The sequence below is a fragment of the Plectropomus leopardus genome, chromosome 11 (genome assembly GCF_026936395.1).
Source record: "Plectropomus leopardus strain MGB_pleo_1.0 chromosome 11, ASM2693639v1, whole genome shotgun sequence".
Lineage (NCBI taxonomy): Eukaryota > Metazoa > Chordata > Actinopteri > Perciformes > Serranidae > Plectropomus > Plectropomus leopardus.
The window spans coordinates 31,260,140-31,279,584 of record NC_142186.1 but is presented as its reverse complement, the minus strand read 5'-3'; the positions used below and the strand labels follow the sequence as shown (position 1 = coordinate 31,279,584).

Below are 19,445 nucleotides of genomic sequence, written 5' to 3'. Positions count from 1 at the left end.
AAATATTTAAGAAAATATTTCCTTCTGCCATGATGCAATGAAGGTATTAAATACACATGGTATAACCTTTAAATTATATTATATGGTTTACTACTCACACACAGCACTTAACTACATACACAGAATTATGGAACATTCTCATTAGGGATAACGTATTACAGCTAAATCTCTTTGAGCTGCATTTCATGTATGAAAAGTCAATGACATTTATTGCTGCCATTAAAGCTATGGTTGGGTTTTGATAGCTAATTCCATTTATTTTTGATCTGGTTCCAAGTTTGTAAGAAACCCATATTCATCATCTTCTGAGTATAGTTAGTACAGTTTTGTATTTTTCTTTTCAGTGTTTGATTTCCATTTGGTTTAATTTAAATTTTTAATTAGTTTCATATTTTCTAATGTTTAGTTTTTATTAGTTTTAGCATAAGTTATAGTCTCTTTTTAATTTCAATATAGGAGGTATTTATCAGGAGCAAGAGTTAAGAAATTTAGAATAGATGCAAACACAACACTTTGTCAAGGCAGTTGACTCACAGTCATGTAGACGTCCCTGTCGTCATAAACATATGCACCAGTGCCTCCTCGTGCTAGTTGTATTGACAAATTTTGACAGAATAGACAAAGACTAAAACTGAGGACATTTCCTTTGTATGTACACATCGTTTCATTTCGTTTCTCTTGTTTTATAACGTTGGCAGCTACAAAAATACATAATACAACAGCCGTATTGTCTCATGATGTAAAAGCAGAAATCCAGAATCCTTTTCGTTGACCTGGCTGAGCTTTGAACAGACTTTATTGGCATTGTCAACCAGAACCAGTGTGACCTGAGTCTCAGAAACAGAGAATAGAGAGCACCCGCAGTGTAAATGTGCATAAATGTGTTGTTTCTATATTTTTGAATTCTGCACAATGCGGTTGGACATGGGAATTAGTTGTTAATTACAAAAATATTATGTAATTTTCCCATAATTGCTTTATGTAAGTATAACTTGTTGCTTATTTACTTATTGGATAAAACACTGAAGTGCCAGTGTAAGGCTGACATACATGTGGCTGGGAGTGCTTTAATGAAAGCGGTGCTCTCTTTCAGCCTGCATTTATTTGAAGAAAGATTTAGCAGGAATTCAGTTTTTCAGCTGTTTTAACACATTCACAGCTGGGGAGCGTCACAGTGAAACCGCGATCATCTGCTGTTAAACCAGCAGAATATGATTGACGAGAACTGAGAACGAGCTCTCTTACCCAGTTATGTTTATTCTGTGTTTCCCCAGTTGATTTTCATGTTACTTAAAATGGGCATAACAGTGTGTCAGTGTTTATTTAACCTGACTATTTTTGTTCCTAAGTTTGTGAATTGATGTGCAAACACAGATAGTGCATCATAGGCTGGTTGTGAGTAAAATCTAATCTTGCTCTTCAGACCAGGAGAGGGTACTGTTCTTCAACTTTTCTACCTCTGCTGTGCAACAAAACATTTCCACACACAACCTTACACACTTAAAGGTGGAACTGATGATTCCTAACACCAATTATGACAAGGCTATCAATGGACCAGAGCCATATAAAATCCTTAGGTCACCTCTTCAAACTTGAATTCATGCACTGAATTCATTCTTTAAAAAAAAAGGCCTTAATTGCATTATAATGTTTTAAATCATGTTATTGATAGTTATGAGAAATTGGGTATTATGAATAGTTTTTTTCTGATGACACACTCTCAGAATAACAACATAACAAATGAACAAGCTTTTTTCAAGGTAAGCCAAATGGATGCTTATATAATAACATAATACGTTTATTGTTTTCCAAGTGTTACACTAGAAAGTTTTACATTTTTTAGTAGAGTAGATTATCTAACTTTTAAACTTGACTACAATAAGTGTCTGTTCACGTCTATGTCTGTTCTGTGCCGACAATAGCCGAGGCCGGAGGCGTTATGTTTTCAGGTTGTCCGTCCATCCTTTTGTTCTGAATGTGATGACTCAAGAATGTCTGAGGGAATTTCTTCAAATTTGGCATAAATGTCCACTTGGACTCAACACTGAATTGATTAGAATTTGGTGGTCATAGGTCAAAGGTCACTGTTCTTTCATCTGTCTCATTTTTGTGAGCGGGATATCTCAAGAACAGCCTGAGGATTTTTTTTCAAATTTGGTACAAATGCCCATTTGGACTCTAGGATGAACTGATTAGAATTTGGTGGTCAAAGGTCACTGTGACCTTGCACGGTCTCATTCTCGTGACCGTGATATGTCATAAACGCCCTGAGCAAATTTCTTAAATTTGGCACAAAAGTCCACTTGGACTCTAGGATGGACTGATTAGAATTTGGTGGTTGAAGGTCAAAGGTCAAGGTCACTGTGACTTCATGAAACAGATTTTTGGCTATAACTCAAGAAACTAACTATAGTTTCCTTCAAATTTGGTTGCTTTGAAATTGTTCTTAAATTTTATGCTTATCGGCATTAAAAAAGTCTTGAATCTAGCTTGCCTTACTGTCAGCAGGTCTGATATCAGACCACATAGATAGTGATATACTGTTTTCTTTTAATTGGCTATAAAGCCCACTCTCTGGCACATCAGCACTTTATAGAAGTATGATGGGGTAGCTTCATGCCCGGGCATATAGAAATGCAGTTATTCTGCTGTTTTATTATATTTTATCTTACTTTCATCGTATTTTATTGTTATCTGCCTCGCTGTTTGATGCATTTTATGTACTCTGTTTATTACAGTAGTTATTTGTGTGTAGCATTGATTTAAGTCTTGTACTGAGGCAAATTCCAATGTTCAGCTATGTTGGCGAGTCAATAAAGTAATGAATCTTCATGTGGCCGGTCAAAGCACACGGGTGGCGACTTTACTATAGTGCGTGTGCACGGCTGCCAATAGCATTTCAACGTGTCATCACTCAAAGGAATAGAGCGGGGCACGCTGTGAGCCCGATAAGAGTCCTGCGCTGCTCTGGAGGGACTGAATGGAGAGCCTGGTTCAATTAATCAGAGCCCTATCCTTGTCTAATTGTGCCAATAAGACAGCAGCTGTGAATGGATTGGAGGCAGGAGTGACGTGCTGATGGCCGTCACCTCGGCGACGGCGAGAGGCGTTAAATATTCATGCCTGTCACTCACCTCATGCAGAGCGGGTGTCTCTCTCTTCTCTCTTTTGTGCACACATACACACACTCACCCTTCAATGTATTTCCATTTGTTTTAGATGGCTTCAGTGGCTCGGCAAAAAAGCAATCATACTGTATGTTTCCATAGCAGAGATATAGAGAAGACCTTTTTTTCCCTCACGGTGTTGCTGCTTCCTGCACATTTTGATGTCAGCCTTTCACCTCTCTGATTTTCTGTTTGCTTACATGCTTGGCATCTGAGGTCGGCATCACCTGTCCGATCCCCTGCTGTCTCTTGTATCTCTGCCAGACTCAATCCTGGTTTTAATGCCCTCCATCGATCCTTCGCTCTTACCTTTTCTCCTGCTCTCTCTCTGTTCTCCCTCCTATCTCTCTCCTCTTTTTATCTAATCCATCTGTTGTTCCATCTCCCCTCCTACTCTGCCCAATCTCTCACTCTCTGCCTGCCTCCCTCCCTCCATCCTTCTGTCTCCATATTCATTGCTACCACACTTCCTCTCCCTTCCTCCCAGCGCCATCTTTCTTGCCCTCCTCTCTGTCTCTCCTTCACAGTTTCTCCCTCTCTTCTGCCCTCACCCTTTCACCTCATCCTACTCTCTCCCCTTCCTCCATCCCTTTCTCCTTCTCTCTGGGGTGACTGGCAGGACTCCTTGGCTCTCCCACAGGCCACCTGTCTCTCACAGCTCCATTCACTTGCTGCTCTGTTTCTGTCTTTCTTTCTTTTTTTTTTATGAATGATGGCCATCAGAAAGACGCAGGAGATACGTCCTCCTAGAGAGCCGTTTGTCGCTTTGGGGAACAAGTCTCCTCTGTTGTGTCTGAGATGTGTCACTGTGGAAATTTCTGTTAATCCTGCATCCGAGTAGCTCTTGGTGTTTTGGGTTCATTGAACTGTTTCCTAGTGATGGAGTGGAGGCACTCCACAGTGCTAGAATGGGACTACGTCCTCACTGACATGTCAAAATCTTCAGCTCATTTTAATTGCCAAGGATAATAGATACGCTGACAAGCTGTGTTGTCTGAGTGGCACGTTTTGACACTGTGCATCCAGGGCGAGATGCCCTCGGAAGTTCAAGAAACGCCTGTGAAATTAAAAACTACGAGGCAAAACATGCAGCCTATAATTACACTGCCCTCTTTTGCTATTTTTTTTCTCTCACGTCACGTTACTTCTTTGCTATCCCTCTTGAGCGGCTGTACTGTATGTGATTGGCAGAAAATTCTTCCCAATGCCGTCTAAGCAAGAAAAATTGAAATGTGTCACTTAGTAAACAAGCAAGCACGCAGCCTGTAGCAGCAGAAAATGCCGCTTAGTGTTACTGTGTGTGTGTGTGATCATATATTAGGATTAGAAGGAAAATATTTTTGTGGTACAAATGGATGCAGTCCAACACCTCGAGAAATTACCATAGAGTTAAATCAACACGATGAAATCATAACAGAAATTAAACACTACAGACTTCAGAAAGGTGCTCATTTATGCAGGGATAGTGAAATGGATTGCATCATATTGTGCAGCTTTTGTTTTTATTTTTTTGGCCATCTTCAGAACTATAAACCGTGTACCGTGTTCATGTGTGATTGCGTATTTACATTTTGTATTCAGCACTCTTTTGTCATACGTGTTTGAGAAGTTCGAATTGTTCACTCACAGTAATTATTTGGTGTTTTTCGTGAAGTTTACATATATAAATTTCATATAAATTTAGTCAGGCATGTTTTAAACATAAAAAATGTAATTAAATCCAACAAAACTGAGATGAATAAAAATCAAATATGAACAGCATGCTTTATTAAAATTGATTTAATTACTGTTTAAAGGTGTGTATTTCAAATATGTTGCATCAACATATCTTAAGTTTACAGAATGTATTACCACTAACTATATATTATTAATTTATTTAAGTAAATTGATAATAATTGATGTTTCTTTCATTTATGTTTGTTTAATTACTAAAACTATACATTTTTGTCTTATGTTACAGTTTCCTAATTAGATTGATATTTTATATTTTATTGTAATACAAAAATACAACAAAATAGACAAAATGATTTCTTTAAGTGTGGCTGCAGCAGAACAAAGTTAAGAGAAGTTTTTAATTAAGTAATTGATTAATCACATAAATCAAAGCAAAAACATTCGCTCGCTTCAACTTGTCACTTAAAAACATCTCATTCTTTTCTTTGTGACAGTAAAATGATGATGAAAATTTGGAGATTTCACCTTAGACTTTATGAAGTTGTATTGTTATTGCCCTGACAATAACTTTTTTTCGACTGAGGAAAATAATTTGAATATTAAACGACACTGAAAATAATTGTTAGTTGCGTCCATAGTGTTTGTGAGCAGTAGTGAGAATTTAATAATAGATAATAATTTCTGCTTTGGACATCTAATCTAATAATGGTTTATATTTCACTTATTTTGAAATCTAACACATTTAAAGACGTTTGGAGTAGTTTAAGAATGTGGAATTTGCTAATGAAGTGTGCTGGTTTTAGACTTCTCCTGTAACAGGACTCAAAATCTGACTTGGAAAACTTAAAGCAGACAATTATGAGAATAAGTAATATGTTTTCTGGATCTGCCATTCCTTTGGTGTTTTCAATAATCTGCGAGGTTGGTGGGAAATCACTCCTTTTGTTTCCGTTTTCCTGACTGCTGACTCTCTCCACAGGCTGCTTCGTCTCTTTCTGTCCTGTAGGGGGAGTGAGAGGGCCGGCAGCGATGGCTGCCTGCCATCCTCTCCTCCTCCTCCTGCTCTCATCTCACATTAATCTGAGGTGACAGAGTTTCATATACCACCGCCACGCACCAGTGCCCTGTCCCCCAAGTCATGTTTCCGGGCTGCGCTAACCCCAACTGTGCCAGTGTTACGCAAGGAAAAACGGACGTGGGGCACAAGCCTCGTTTGCAAGTTTTAGAAGGAGCAGAGGAACATTCACACTATAACACTGAGTGGTAGATGTGGTACTGTAGCAATTTAAAGTAAATGAGCTTGTCGAGTGCATTTTTGTCTTTGGTAAAAGCCTTCCTGTGCATGTTTGTTGGTCCCATTTGCAGCTTTGATGCTGAATTTGAAAGCATTAGTGCATGAGCTGGTCTGCAAATAAGCCGCAGCACCTCGGTGGCTTCAGCCTGCAGCTGCTGTAGTCATAGTGCATGAAGAGTGGCTCTGAGGTGGATGGTATGTTTGCTTATGACCCTGGAGAGCACATTCAGGTGGCTGTCGTGTGGGAGTTGGAGGGATTAATTATGTAATAAATGTAGGTGGCAGCAACTCTCACAAGAGAGGAGGGAGGTTGATTGTTTTCGTAAGATGGCTAACCTGAACCCCTGGAGGCGATGTTAACAAAAATTCTTGGTATTTGAGTAACTATTACGTGCCATTTGAATAAAAATGGTCACTCACTCAGAAATAAAACATTTTTCAAAAGGTCATCTTGTACATACAAGAGTTTAAATGGCTTTTATCTCAGCGTTTTGATTAATACCCCTATCCCTGTGGATAGTGTACAGTCTTTTTTTTCCTCCAGTACCTTGGAGACACCTAAAGAAAAAGGAAAACTAGGCCTAATTTGTCTCCTGCCAACTTACCAGGAGCAACTGCCAGATCTCGATGACCTTAAAAGCAATCCTCCGCCATTTATCAGTTTTATTAAGAAGGATTGTTTTTGGCTGGATCTGTCTCTGTGCTGTGTGAACACTTATGGGTGGTTTGAACTTTTCCTGTGCACTTAGTGTCTACAGGAAAATGTAATAAACAAGCTCAACATTTACATTCATAATATTTATTTCATGGTATCATTTTCAAATGCTTACAGTTAGGGACTGTTTGTTATTCATGAGGTTGGAGGGAATGGTTTAAAATGGGGCAGGCATATCAAATGACTTTAGGGGAGGAACATACAACTTGAAATATTTCCAATTTGGATTTATTTTAATACCATCTGAACCAAAAAACCTTTTCTGTGGGTTTAAATCAAACAGCAACATCAGGGGCTGAAAAATAAAGCCAGTGCACAAGTGCCAAAAGCTGCAGATCTTTGAATGGCCACTTGAGGATGTTCAAAAGCCAGTCAATCCCTGTTGACCCCCCATGTGCATGACATACAGCAGAAATAAACATTTTTTCAGGCTGGTACCAAAAACAGTTTCTCTTCAGCTAATCTCGCCCTTTTTAACAACTGTATAGAGGTTGACTTTTTATATGACTCGCTCTTTTACATTTTAGTTACACATAATAAAGGGCAGGGCTGCTTTGAGTGACAGGCTTTCTGCTGATAGTGTCCTTGGCTTCTCAAGCGCCAGCCTCTCGCCCAAATATTGTCACTTCTGTCTCTATAAAAACAAAATGGCAATGGCCAAAATGCAGAACTCAAGGCTTTGAAATGGGAGTCCACAGACCAGTGGGTGATCTCATGATAGCTGCATCCATTATTTTTACAGTCTATGGTTTTTAATGTATGTTTTCTTTAAAATCTCTAAAATCACACAATTTATCATAACCAGAAACTGAAATTATTGTTGGATTTAAGGACACAATATGTGCAACGACTGCTTCTGTCATGAAAACATAACTAAGATGAAAACATGACTGAAGAGGATTTCTGTTTTGCTAAAGGAATTAGGTGTTAGTCTTGGTGATATCTCTCACTTCTACGCTGTTTTGCTTGTTATATTGGCTCCAAAAATTATGGCCTATGTTGCAGGGAGGGTCATGCATTTTCCCCAGGTTACTTAGGGACTCTCAAAGAGAGTCATGACAAAAAAAAGACATAAAACAAAACACAAAGTCACAACCCAGCCACCCACCCCCTCTGATAAATAAAGCAAAGACTCTGAGTACAACTGTAGAGAAAACAAAATATCTTTCTTTGCATGCAACTAGCAAGATATTTGTTTTCTGTCAACCTTTCTTATTTTTCTAACTGTAACCAAGAGACACTTAATCCTGCTGCACTATGCATTTTACCTGCATAATTCTTCCAGGTAAACAAAGCACACTCGGGTCACAGTTTCAGAGTAATGTGAGTTTCCTGCTTATTTGCTGTACATAACATTCTGCTGTTTTCATGTTGCATCAGCATATTTTGTTTTAACATCAATTGATAAACAATATGGTACCTTAAGTGTTGAAAACAATGACATGGTATTTTTTCAATGCCTCCGAATAAATATGCAACATGATAACAAATACAAGGAATATAAAATACTTATTTTTACTTAAAAATTTACTTAAAATTACTTTATTAATCCTGAAGGAAATTGAAGAATAGTACAGTATAGTATAATACATTATTTATTACTACATTAATTATAGTATAGTATATTTATACTCATTTTTAGTAAGTATAAAAAACAACAAGGCATTACATTTAAAGGAAAAACAAAAGGAAAACAAAAAAATATCATCAGAAAAGATGTCTGCTGAATCTTAAGCTTGTTAAACCCACCCTTTTTACATATCATATCCCATAAGACACCAATTTATGACTAGATTATAGTAATTATTTAAAAAAAACAGGTATCCACGGTCATGGAAAACCTGGAAAAGTCATAGAATTTTACAGTGTTTTCCAGACCTGGAGAAGTCATGGAATTAGTAAAAATCATGGAAAGTTTGGGAAAAATCATGGAAATTTGTTATGTAATAAAATTATTACTGTAGTCCTCTGAGGATAAACTTCCACGTAATGTAACATAATAGCAAGTTTATTTTTTTGTAGCTGTCGACATAAAGTAGTCTAATATGTGCCGATGTGTGATGTTTTTTTTAGGATCACATGCGTATTTTTTGCTTTCTCCTGGCTCTGTCTCCCCCTTCATGTATGCCAGCTAGCTGAAATTATGTTAGAATAGAGTTTGAATATATATATGTATTTTTTTAAAAAAGCCTGGCAAGTAAGGAATAAGAAAAAATGTCATTACAGGTCCTTGGAAAATCATGAAAACTTGTGAAATTTTGCCCAGGAAAATGTGTGAGAGTCTTGAAAAACACAAGATAAACCCACACAAAATAGAAACAACAATCAAGAAAACAGAAAGAGAAACCAAAATTCCAGAACATTTCATACACATCAATAATCATACCACTGTTTTATATTTGTTTAGCATCTTATTGTAAACACTTTCTGCAAAGTGAACTGCACAGTTTTAATACCTTATCATGAAAAAGTCAGATTTTAAATTTACATTACATTTGAATTTACAATATCTGCCATATTAAGGAAAAATCACAATTTACAGAACAGTGAAAATTGTGATCTCTGAAGTTCTTTTCAGACGAGCGACTAACACCAGACTGTCGTTTAACGGTTCAGGGTGTGAAAGGCCAAAAATTATCAAAATGTCAGCCCTTTTGGCCTGTTTGCTATATGTGTGTGTGAGCATATGTGTGTAATTTTGTGAGCAGGATCATTGTGTGTATAATGGACACTGCAGCCAGACCCTGAGGTCAGGAGGAGGAGAAACATCTGTCCGTGAAAGGATGTTTCTGACGGTCTGAAGGACAAATCGTGCTTTTGGCCAGCTCGGCCACCTATCATGATGCATTAGACTGTGTGTGTGTGTGTGTGTGTGTGTGTGTGTGTGTGTGTGTGTGTGTGTGTGTGTGTGTGTGTGTGTGTGTGTGTGTGTGTGTGTGTGTGTGTGTGTGTGTGTGTGTGAGTGTGTGTGTGTGTGTGTCTCCATGCTGAGCTGGAATTTATTTCTTTATTTGTGCAGGTGCATGGCCAGATTTTGTTATGTGTGTGTCTTGATGCAGGTTCATGTGTTTGTGTATGTGAGAGTGTGTGTGTGTGTGTGTGTGTGTGCGCGCGCGCGCGTGTGTGTTTGTGTGCGTTTGTGTTTAAGCCAGAGTTAGACAGCCAGCAGTGTTTCATTACTGCCCTGTTAAGAAATAATGGATCGCACAGTTTTCGCACATTACACATGCGATTTCTTGCAGCCTTACACACACATACACACTCCCTTGCTTGTCTTTCTTCCTCTCACAGACTTGTACTTTCTCACACACACCCATACACAGTGTCCCACCATATTTCCCTGCTCCTCACAGCTGGGCCTGAGGAAGCAGTAGTGACATATGGGCAAGCCAGCCTGCAGCATCGCTCAACTCAACCTGCCAAGCTGAACAAAAACACTCCCCTCCCTCTTCAGATCCATGTCACTCCCTTCCCTTGCCTCTCCGTTCCTTCGTCTACCACCATCTCTTCCTCTTCTTCCCTGCGTCCCTTATCCGATGCCCCCCATCTATTCCTTTCTCTCCACGCGTGGACTGGCGTCTGTCACGCCCAATGTGGCGCAGTTGTTGGCTTCTGGCTGACTTTTAACAAGCATTTTTAATTTTCAGATTGTTAAAATTTGAATCAGGGATGGATCGATTTCAGACCTGCTCATTACAGCAGTCGTCATGGATGCCTAAATCCATCAGGCATACAATTAACAGTTCAGATTGGATGAAATTGATTGCTGCACCACGAGCTTCAAAAGTGTCCAAACGGCCCCAAACCTGAAATGACCCACTGCGGATACTCTTGCACGTGCATTCGATTTGTTCAATGAACTTATTTTATGATGACCCAGTTTTTTCACAGTATCGGTTCCTTGGAGTTTATTTGTGTAAACGTGTCAAACCTTTTGAGTTTTGATCATTTTTGCATAATATGGTGTCAGTTACTCTGTTAGACTCTGTTATAGTACGTGCGCGTTCAAAAGCTAACGCTGCCACCACACAAAACTTCTCTTTAATGTATTACTAGTCATCTTATATACTTTTACATTAAAAATATTAGTTTCAATGCATTGATTCAGCAAACCACTTATATATAGACATGTAAGCTCTGATCTTTGAGGGTCAAGTAGCAGATGTCCCGCTTGTGCTGCATTCACGTGGTGTCAGAATAATTTGAAAAATGAGTTCTCCATCATTAATTATGGCTTGTCCAAGTCTCTTTGTTATCAAACTGTTGTTTTAATGTTCCAAGTGATAAAATACAACACATTGGGCTGCACAAGATATCCACAGACCCTCAGAAGATGTTACTGCTTTTCTTAACTTTTCCTCTTCACATTAAAAATCACTGGGTTAAAAATACTTGATTAATTGTATCCATACAGGATGAGACATCAAGCTCAGTTTTACCTTAAAACCGCCACACATTTATTTTCAGTTGTACAGAACAACGTGCATTCAATACTGCAAAGGAGAGGCATTTTATCACCAATCGGTAACACAAGGTGACTTTTAAGTAAGAAAGGGATTGAGGAGATAATACAGTGTTTTCTATTTGTTTCAGTTTAGTAATATTTTATTTTGGTTAAATAACTAAAATAATACTAACACTTGGTGAAAACCTTGTCTAAGGTGCATTCCTACCCATGGGTTCTGGGTTAAGTTAATCCAATATTTCACTGGTGCTATATTGAGCAGAATTGTAGCACAGTTGCCAAAAGAGAACATTGGCATGATAGGTTTTTGCAGTCCGTGAATATGTTACGCTCCCAGATAAACTTCACATTGTTAGGCTCACTACTTGTAAGGCTCTACATGCGTCAGTATGCTATACACAGAGTGCTTTGCAGATTGGCGTATAACATCTGAAAACCTCTCCCAGATCACCGTTTCAAAATCATTTAATTTTATCTGATTTATTTCGAACATATAAAAAAAGAAAATCGAGAAATAATTATACAAACAAGCAGACAGACAAAAAAGGTCATATATACAAACAGTGAACAACGTAAAGTAAAAGAAAAGCTCAAACTAATGATGACTTGGTTTACATATTCAAAAAGAAGAGAAAACAAGTACAAACTCGTTTAATCCTACCCCTTCTCCATAAGTCATTGAATTTTAATTTACCAGCATCCTTATTTCTTTAAACCTTTGCTATGATAAGATAAACTATGAAACACTTGAATCATGATGGGCTATGTCTGACAATTTTACCAACTACCTAAAAACGATAATTTTGAAGGTTCACCCACTTCGTACATTGTTTGGCCAGATACATCTGACCCCTCTCTATCATGGAGGGATTTTTAAAATTTGGATATCTGGAACAGGTAAAAACACCAGTTCATTTCAAGCATACCCTTAGAGTTGTCAATGTGTAGTTTGTTCTGTCTATCGAGGTGTAATGGAGATTGCAGCTTCGATGTGGCATCACACCAAGCCTTTCGCCAACACTAGATTAAATTGTTCCTTTAAATCTGTGTGTGAGGCATCAGCGCGCCATCTGAAGTGGTTAAAAGTCAGTGTTCAAGCCTAATTCTGCCTCTCTGTGGGTGCTGAGTGCCGGCCTGCCAGCTCCCTGTGCCCACTCATAGCAACCCCAGAGCTGGTGTTATGTCAGCTGCAGACCCCGCGACATCTGACCAATCACATCGTGCCACACGCCGAGTAAAAATAGCCTCCAGGTATTTTCCCCCCACTGGAAGCAGATGTGGGGTGCTTCTTGGTGGGCTTATGTGTCAGACTGGGGTAGGAAGGCATTCTGGGTCTTTTCCATGAGTCAAGTTGTCAGTGATGAATTGCGCTGGGCAGGGCGGCGGTAGGGGAGGCAGAACGAGTGGGCTTGTACTTGTTCAAGTAGATGTGATTAAGGAAAATTACCATATTTAGACCCTTGTGATTGGGTAGCATTGACATCTAGATGGCTTATCAAAAAATTTACCTCTTTTAGAATCATGGATTTAAGGTGATTTTCACTGTGTGTGTGTGTGTGTGTGTGTGTGTGTGTGTGCGCGCAGCATGTTATGAAATACACCCTTTGATTTCGATCCAGTGCATAAAGAGAAAGAGTTTAAGGTTGCTGATCTGTACTGAAAAGACACAAACCTGTGCCTCCGCTTGCCAAACATGTATTTTGTAACCTTCTCACAACTCGTACTGTAGATAAAAGTAAACGCAGCCCATTTGTCTCCTCTGGATTCCATGGCAACAGCTGAAAAATCTGGACAGAGAGAAGCATCACTTTAACCCTGCTGAAAATCACTACTATCCCTTCAATAACCGCAAAACCATTCAGTGTGATTACCCGAGGTCTGAGTTTGCTACTCCTCCATACTCCTCTCCCAGTTCCTTTTCATGGAGTCAGAGCTGGCATGGCGCTCACTCAGGCATTATGAAACCACTTTGCTTATTACTTATATTTAGAAACACTATAAAGCAACATGGATCGCGATAAAGCTACATTATGCAACTGTGGCTTTATTTGTGTTCCTGATCAATGAAGAGCTGGTTGAATGTGGGGTTAATTCAGGTTTACTGTTACTCATTGGCACTAAAGCATATTCAATTAGTCGAACGGAGTGCTCGGCCACTCTCCGCTGCTGTTTCTTACATTAATCTGGCAGAGAGAATTAAAAGGGGGTTAGAGAAAAGCTGTGTGCACTGACAAGACTTGGATTTAAATTGAAGCAGGATGCACTAAGAAGGCATGAATTTAAATTGCAGCTGGGTGTCTTCATAGGCTTTTTTTTGGTCTAATAATGTCACTCTGGTATGAGGATGCTCTCAGAAGTGTTAGGCGATATGGTGGTATGAATACTGTGAGACCATGTAAATTTGCTACATGGTTTATACTCAGGTTTCACTCTTATATCTTGGGATGTGTTAAGCTATGGTAAGCAATGTTGCAAATCAATAAACAGGACCACTGTATGGGTAAGATTTTTTTATGAACACTCTTTATAAAAAAAAAAAATTTGAGCAGATATTTAATTTTTTGGGTTGGCGAAAACAGACATTCCTGTTAGATGATCCATAACCAGTTTTTTAACAGAGCATGTACCATATCACAACAAGGATAGAGCATTGTGACATAAAGAGATAAAAATATTTACAGAGTGATAAAACAATAAATGACATGAAACATAGATTTAGAGAGTTAACACTTAAACACACACAAATGAAAAGAAAAAAAAATGTTACACATGCTAACAAATAGACTGTAAACAGACTCTTAATTTACTGTCTGGAAAAAAAATTGAAATATCATATTAAATGTATGTGATACAAACTAGCTGACTTGTGGTAATGTGTAGATATACAGTAGCTCACACAAAGTAGTGCATAATTATGTATGACCAAATCACAGCTGTGCTGATATTCAGGACAACAGCACATTGCTGAGTGTGATATTGCTTAAATAAACTGCATCACAATAGAGCATTGACAGCACCTGTTGAAATAAAATGCCTGTTTGGCCTTGTTTGACTTTACAAGTAATGTGAAAAAAACCTTGGTGAGCTTGAAGTACACATAAGACAAACAGGACAATATTTAACAGTTTAAACTTGAAACCATTTTTCGATCACACCAACTGCAACGCTGATGTGTGACTTAAAACAAATGTGGGCCAGGGGCATAAGGTAGGAGGGCCCCTTTTCTCCTTCCTATCTCCTACTTTTGGTCCCCTTGCTCAGATCACACCCTTTTTTAAATCTTGGCCTTCATTGTGATCTCAACCACACATCCGTAAACTTTTGTGATTGCATCTCGAAGCTTTTGTGTTGACAAAATCTGTAGACAAACCAACAGACATTTAAACACCTGGCAAAGTATACAAAATGGTTTCTGTGTTAGTTACAATAGGTGTCATCAGGACCACATTTTGTCATGACACGCACACGCACGCGCACGCACACACACACACACACACACACACACACACACACACACACACACACACACACACACACACACACACACACACACACACACACACTCACAAGGTAAAAACAACACCCGCCACACTTGTGAAAACCAGTTTTTAACTGAGCCAGGCCAGTTTTAACTGTAATATGCCTTATGTTATAACTTATCTTCAATAAAAATAAATGAAATTAAAAGAAATCATATAATGAATAGTTAAATATAAACATCATTTCTTCAGATTAAGAAATTCCAATCTGGCAGTGCCATCTTTGTTTTAGCAATCCTATTCATGTTTTTGCTGCACTCAGAGACAATTGATGTAAGGACATCATCACAGCATGCTCTGCTAACTCTCCAACATTTACCATGATAGCATGGCATGCTAGCATTAATATATAATATATCCTATCATAAGCTAAATGATGGGATACATGGTAGTCTTTGTCTGCTGTTAGCACTACACAGAAAGTTAGATCTGCAAAGTAATTTAGATTTTTCTTCTAGATACAACAAATGTGTTATGAGACATTTTATGGCAATACATTCAATAGTCTGTATTTCATTCCAGATTAAAGTAAGGTGAGAGACCACCAAACAGATAAATAAAGAACTTGATAAATGGCAAAACCTCTCATTGTTTAATTGCCCCAACAAAAGGGAGACTCAGTAAATTAACATACACACTCTATGCATTCTCACACTGGACTCATAAAGTATGGATGCTGCTTAATATATTTTTCATCAGGAAGGTTGTACTGTAATTTCATCACAACAAGCAATATGTTGCTCCCAAGAAAGCACTGCATTACTGCGTGGAGTTTCGTGCACTTTGTTTGCACAGGCAGGGGAGTGGAGCGTGATCATATAGGCAGTTGATTTATGGTGCTTGTCCCTGATTAAGCTGGATATAGAGACTCGTATAAACAGGATGCTGATGCCGTGATGTGAAGCATCTTCTGCTTTGCCAGTCTAACTAGATTACGTACCCGTGTTCATGTGTCTGATGTGATACAGCTGTAACGTGGCAGTGGAGATTATTAGTAGCTTGAAGTGGAGCAGTGTCTGCATTAAATTTTTTACGTGCCTTCTCATTGATGGACATGCAAGATGCAGCAGGCCCACAAAAACACAAACACCAACTCCGACATTTTTCCTCTTAACAGAGGTCCTATAGAGTGAGTGGCACTTGGCTGTCTTGTGGGACATATGGCTCACTGTGACCTGCCAGTGTCCTTCACTGTTGTTGGCTTCGCCCCAAAGCCCCCCAGGCTGCACTGCTCTCTGCAGTTAGCCCCATCTTCTAACACTGCCTCTCTGTGTTCACACCGGCTCTTTTATGTCCCCATGTTGCATTTCTGTTAGACGTGACGACTCTCAATAGGACACACTCAGAAGCTCAGCAGTGTTGCGTCAGAACACAAACAAGGCTGCTGTCATTTCCACAGATGCCTTGACTTTATGTCAGCAAGGATACATAAAGGACAGTGGCTGCAATTCACTTTCAAAGGGGCACTGTGTATACCTGTTTGAAACACTTTAAATCCATTATTCAGCATTTGTTAAAGCTGCATAATGAATTAATTTTGTCTCTTGGGTGCAGAAGAACATCATAACAAGCTAAAAACTCCAACCAAATCCATAATATATACACTTGGTGTCCACTTTATTAGGTACGCCTTCAAAATTCAAATGCTCAAGCCATAAATTCTACTTTCATAAAAAGAAGCATTAATTTAACCATACATTTATTATTGAGGCTGTAGGGCGCAGTGGTGTTCAAGTGGACTTCATTAAATTCAGTGTTTCTAAGTTTTTGCACGCTACATATAAAAACATGAGAGGGGAAGCATGTTAAAAACACATTTCAGTAAAGTGACCACACAAACTGCAACCTCAAACATAAACATATGGTTGAAGTAAATTCGAACAGGAAACAGTAACAACCTTTGCAAAGGTGGAATATGTGGTGCAGCTGTTATACTCGATTGCATTTGATTGTATAGGCATACCAAATAAAGTGACCAAAACCTGTTACCACTTTAAAAAGTTGTTGTGGCCAATGTTTTTACACATGTGGCTGTTTACACATCAAGCATAAATGAGGGAACATATACATACATGTTGTCTACCTGATGAATCTACGACCAATATTAACTTTCCTTTTAACTCTGCTTTGTGTGGTGGTAGAGACATTTCAAACAAACTGTGCATCCAAAATGCTTTGCAAGGTCATAAAGTGTGTGAAGTAAAACAAATGCAAATGCCATAACATGACAATAGAAGCTAAATGACATAATTCTAATGTTACTGCATAGCTGCCTTCATAATAGCCACTGTTACATTAGAGTAAAAATATATGAAATATAAAGAGAATAAACAACATTTGCTCATTTGTGACATAACGAACATAGCGATACTAATCATAGCTAGCAAACATTTCACTTCTACAATGGGCAAGAACTTCTCTCATGTTGGCAAGAATAGTCGTGTGGAGATAATTTTATTGTCAACATCCTTTAACGTCAACTTCCGTTATTACTTATGGGGATTTGTATCTTCTGTACTTGTGTATCTTGAATTTGCAAACCCATTACGTTTGCAGTTCATTCAAAACATCTTGGTCATTGTAGTTTTGTCTCAGCCAACTCCTGAGAAAAATACCTGGATCTTTGAATTGCGACACATTCGACTCTCTTCACACCAGCTGATTCTCATCCTCAGGTCGTCAAACACAGATGCCCCTCAGCGTATGTTATTGATTCCAAAGGCACCCTGTAGCATCTCTGAGACAACCTGGACTTTTCAATAACTTCAGTTGCACCCATATTTGATTTGGCAAATTTTGCTCCTGAGAGCAACTGATGTAGCTTAAAGAGCGAGAAAGCCTGCCTAGGGAGGGTATGAGGATTGGTCAAACAAAACCGGACTTTCACCCTGGAGCATGCAGTTTTTGTCCTGCGTGAAACCAAAAGTCCTGGCTGTTTTACCGTAGTGTTACGTTACTTATGTAAGATCCTCGTCCTCATCATGTTATGTTATTGTTTCATAACAAATGTACTTATTTTCACCCAAATCCTGATGTTTTTATCAAAACCTTACAATGTCCTTTTGCTGCCTAAATGTAACTGCGACCGTTTCACATCACCAGCGTGTTACAATGTTCTTTCAACTGTGCATCACATAGAGACACCAAAGGGCCTGTGTGTCAGTATGAGACGCTGAGGGTTGTAATTTGACGACCTGGGAATGGGAACGAGTTGTTTGCAGTGGGTTTGTTTGGCCTTGTTTGCTGAAAACAGCTGCTGCTGCTGCTAAATGGTGGATTGATAAGAGTAAATGTTTCATTCAGCCAATCAGCTAAAAGGGGCTAAATCGCTACTCAGTTGCCATTTTATTTGGTTCACCTTGCTAATCCAGTCTACTACAGTGGAGCTTTCACCGATCAATCACAACACAGTGCTTTATTTTGAAAGAAACTCATCATAAGTTTCTACACTCATCTTTTTATTTCTTTGTGTATTTCTCGGTGTTCTGGGGCCCAGTGCCAACGAAGTACTAGCTTTGGTGTTCAGTCAAGATTTATAGGTCTGTACTTTGCAGTATACGCTGTATTTTCTGGGTATAACTGTGATGTTTCAAAAGGACCAGTGTTTCTGATTAGTGTGGCACATTCTCCCATTTATTTTCCCTCAAGTCTCACTTTTATGAATTCAGGGACTGTGGGGCCAAATGTAGCGGAGCTGTGAAATGTGGGTTTATTTTTCTATATATATATATTTCTTTCTCTTCTTTTTGCTTTCAATTTTCAGACATAGTGCATCATACAATGAACTGCTGTGGAGGATTTCGAAATCTAGCTTTGTCTCCCACCAGATAAGCCAGTCTTGCTTTTACTTTTGTTGAATGATGTGCTCCGACTTTAAAGAACATGATGTAACTGGTAGCCTGTGGGTTGCATTTGACCCCGCATTAACCTTGAATATATTTCTTGGATGAATTTGATCTACTTTGTTGCTGTTGGTAGTTGTTTTAATCAGAGGTTTATCAGTTCATTCATGATTTTGGGATCCTTACTGGCTCCTTTTGTACATCTCTTTGCCATTTATTTGTCCGTTTATCAGCCATTTCAAACAGTTTATTTCCAAAACAGTTTTCTGGCCATAAAATGCAAAGATAAATTTAGCCACAGCAGGTTTTTTTTTTTTACAGCTATTAGTCCAACAGTATTGCTGTTATTCATCAAGCACAGTGTGAACACAGCGGTTTCTCAAATGCAACAAAGGGAAGGACAAAGAGTGCTCAGTTTCTCTTGTGTGTTCATATTCTGCACAGTACTCCAGGAGTGTGTGTTTGTGCACTGACCTTGTGCTCTTTCTGTGCAGGTACACCCTTTGCTGATGCGCGAGAGGCGCTCAGAGTCTCACAGGAACAAGCTGCTGCGGCGGACAGTCAGCGTTCCTGTTGAGGGAAGGCACCATCCCGAGATGGGTGAGCAGACAAACCTTTAAGCAGCTTTACTGTGATTCAGAAATGGAGGTCTTAATCAAGGTCCAACCAAGAGTTAGGCTCTTTTTGTCTCACTTTTTAAAAATCACATGGTATCAAATCCTTAACCCTTTGAAAATGGACCAACCCCA

The 19,445-nt window shown here is 38.8% G+C and overlaps 1 protein-coding gene across 13 annotated transcripts in view; it reads left to right on the top strand.

Annotated features, from left to right (window-relative positions):
* Positions 1–19,445, top strand: part of syngap1b (synaptic Ras GTPase activating protein 1b) — a 187,051-nt gene that overhangs the window by 53,623 nt on the left and 113,983 nt on the right. For all 13 annotated transcript variants that reach the window (XM_088084622.1, XM_088084626.1, XM_088084624.1 and 10 more), the window contains one exon: positions 19,191–19,296. In XM_088084622.1, coding sequence (XP_087940748.1) covers positions 19,191–19,296 — 106 coding nt within the window. The remainder of the gene's footprint in view (positions 1–19,190; positions 19,297–19,445) is intronic.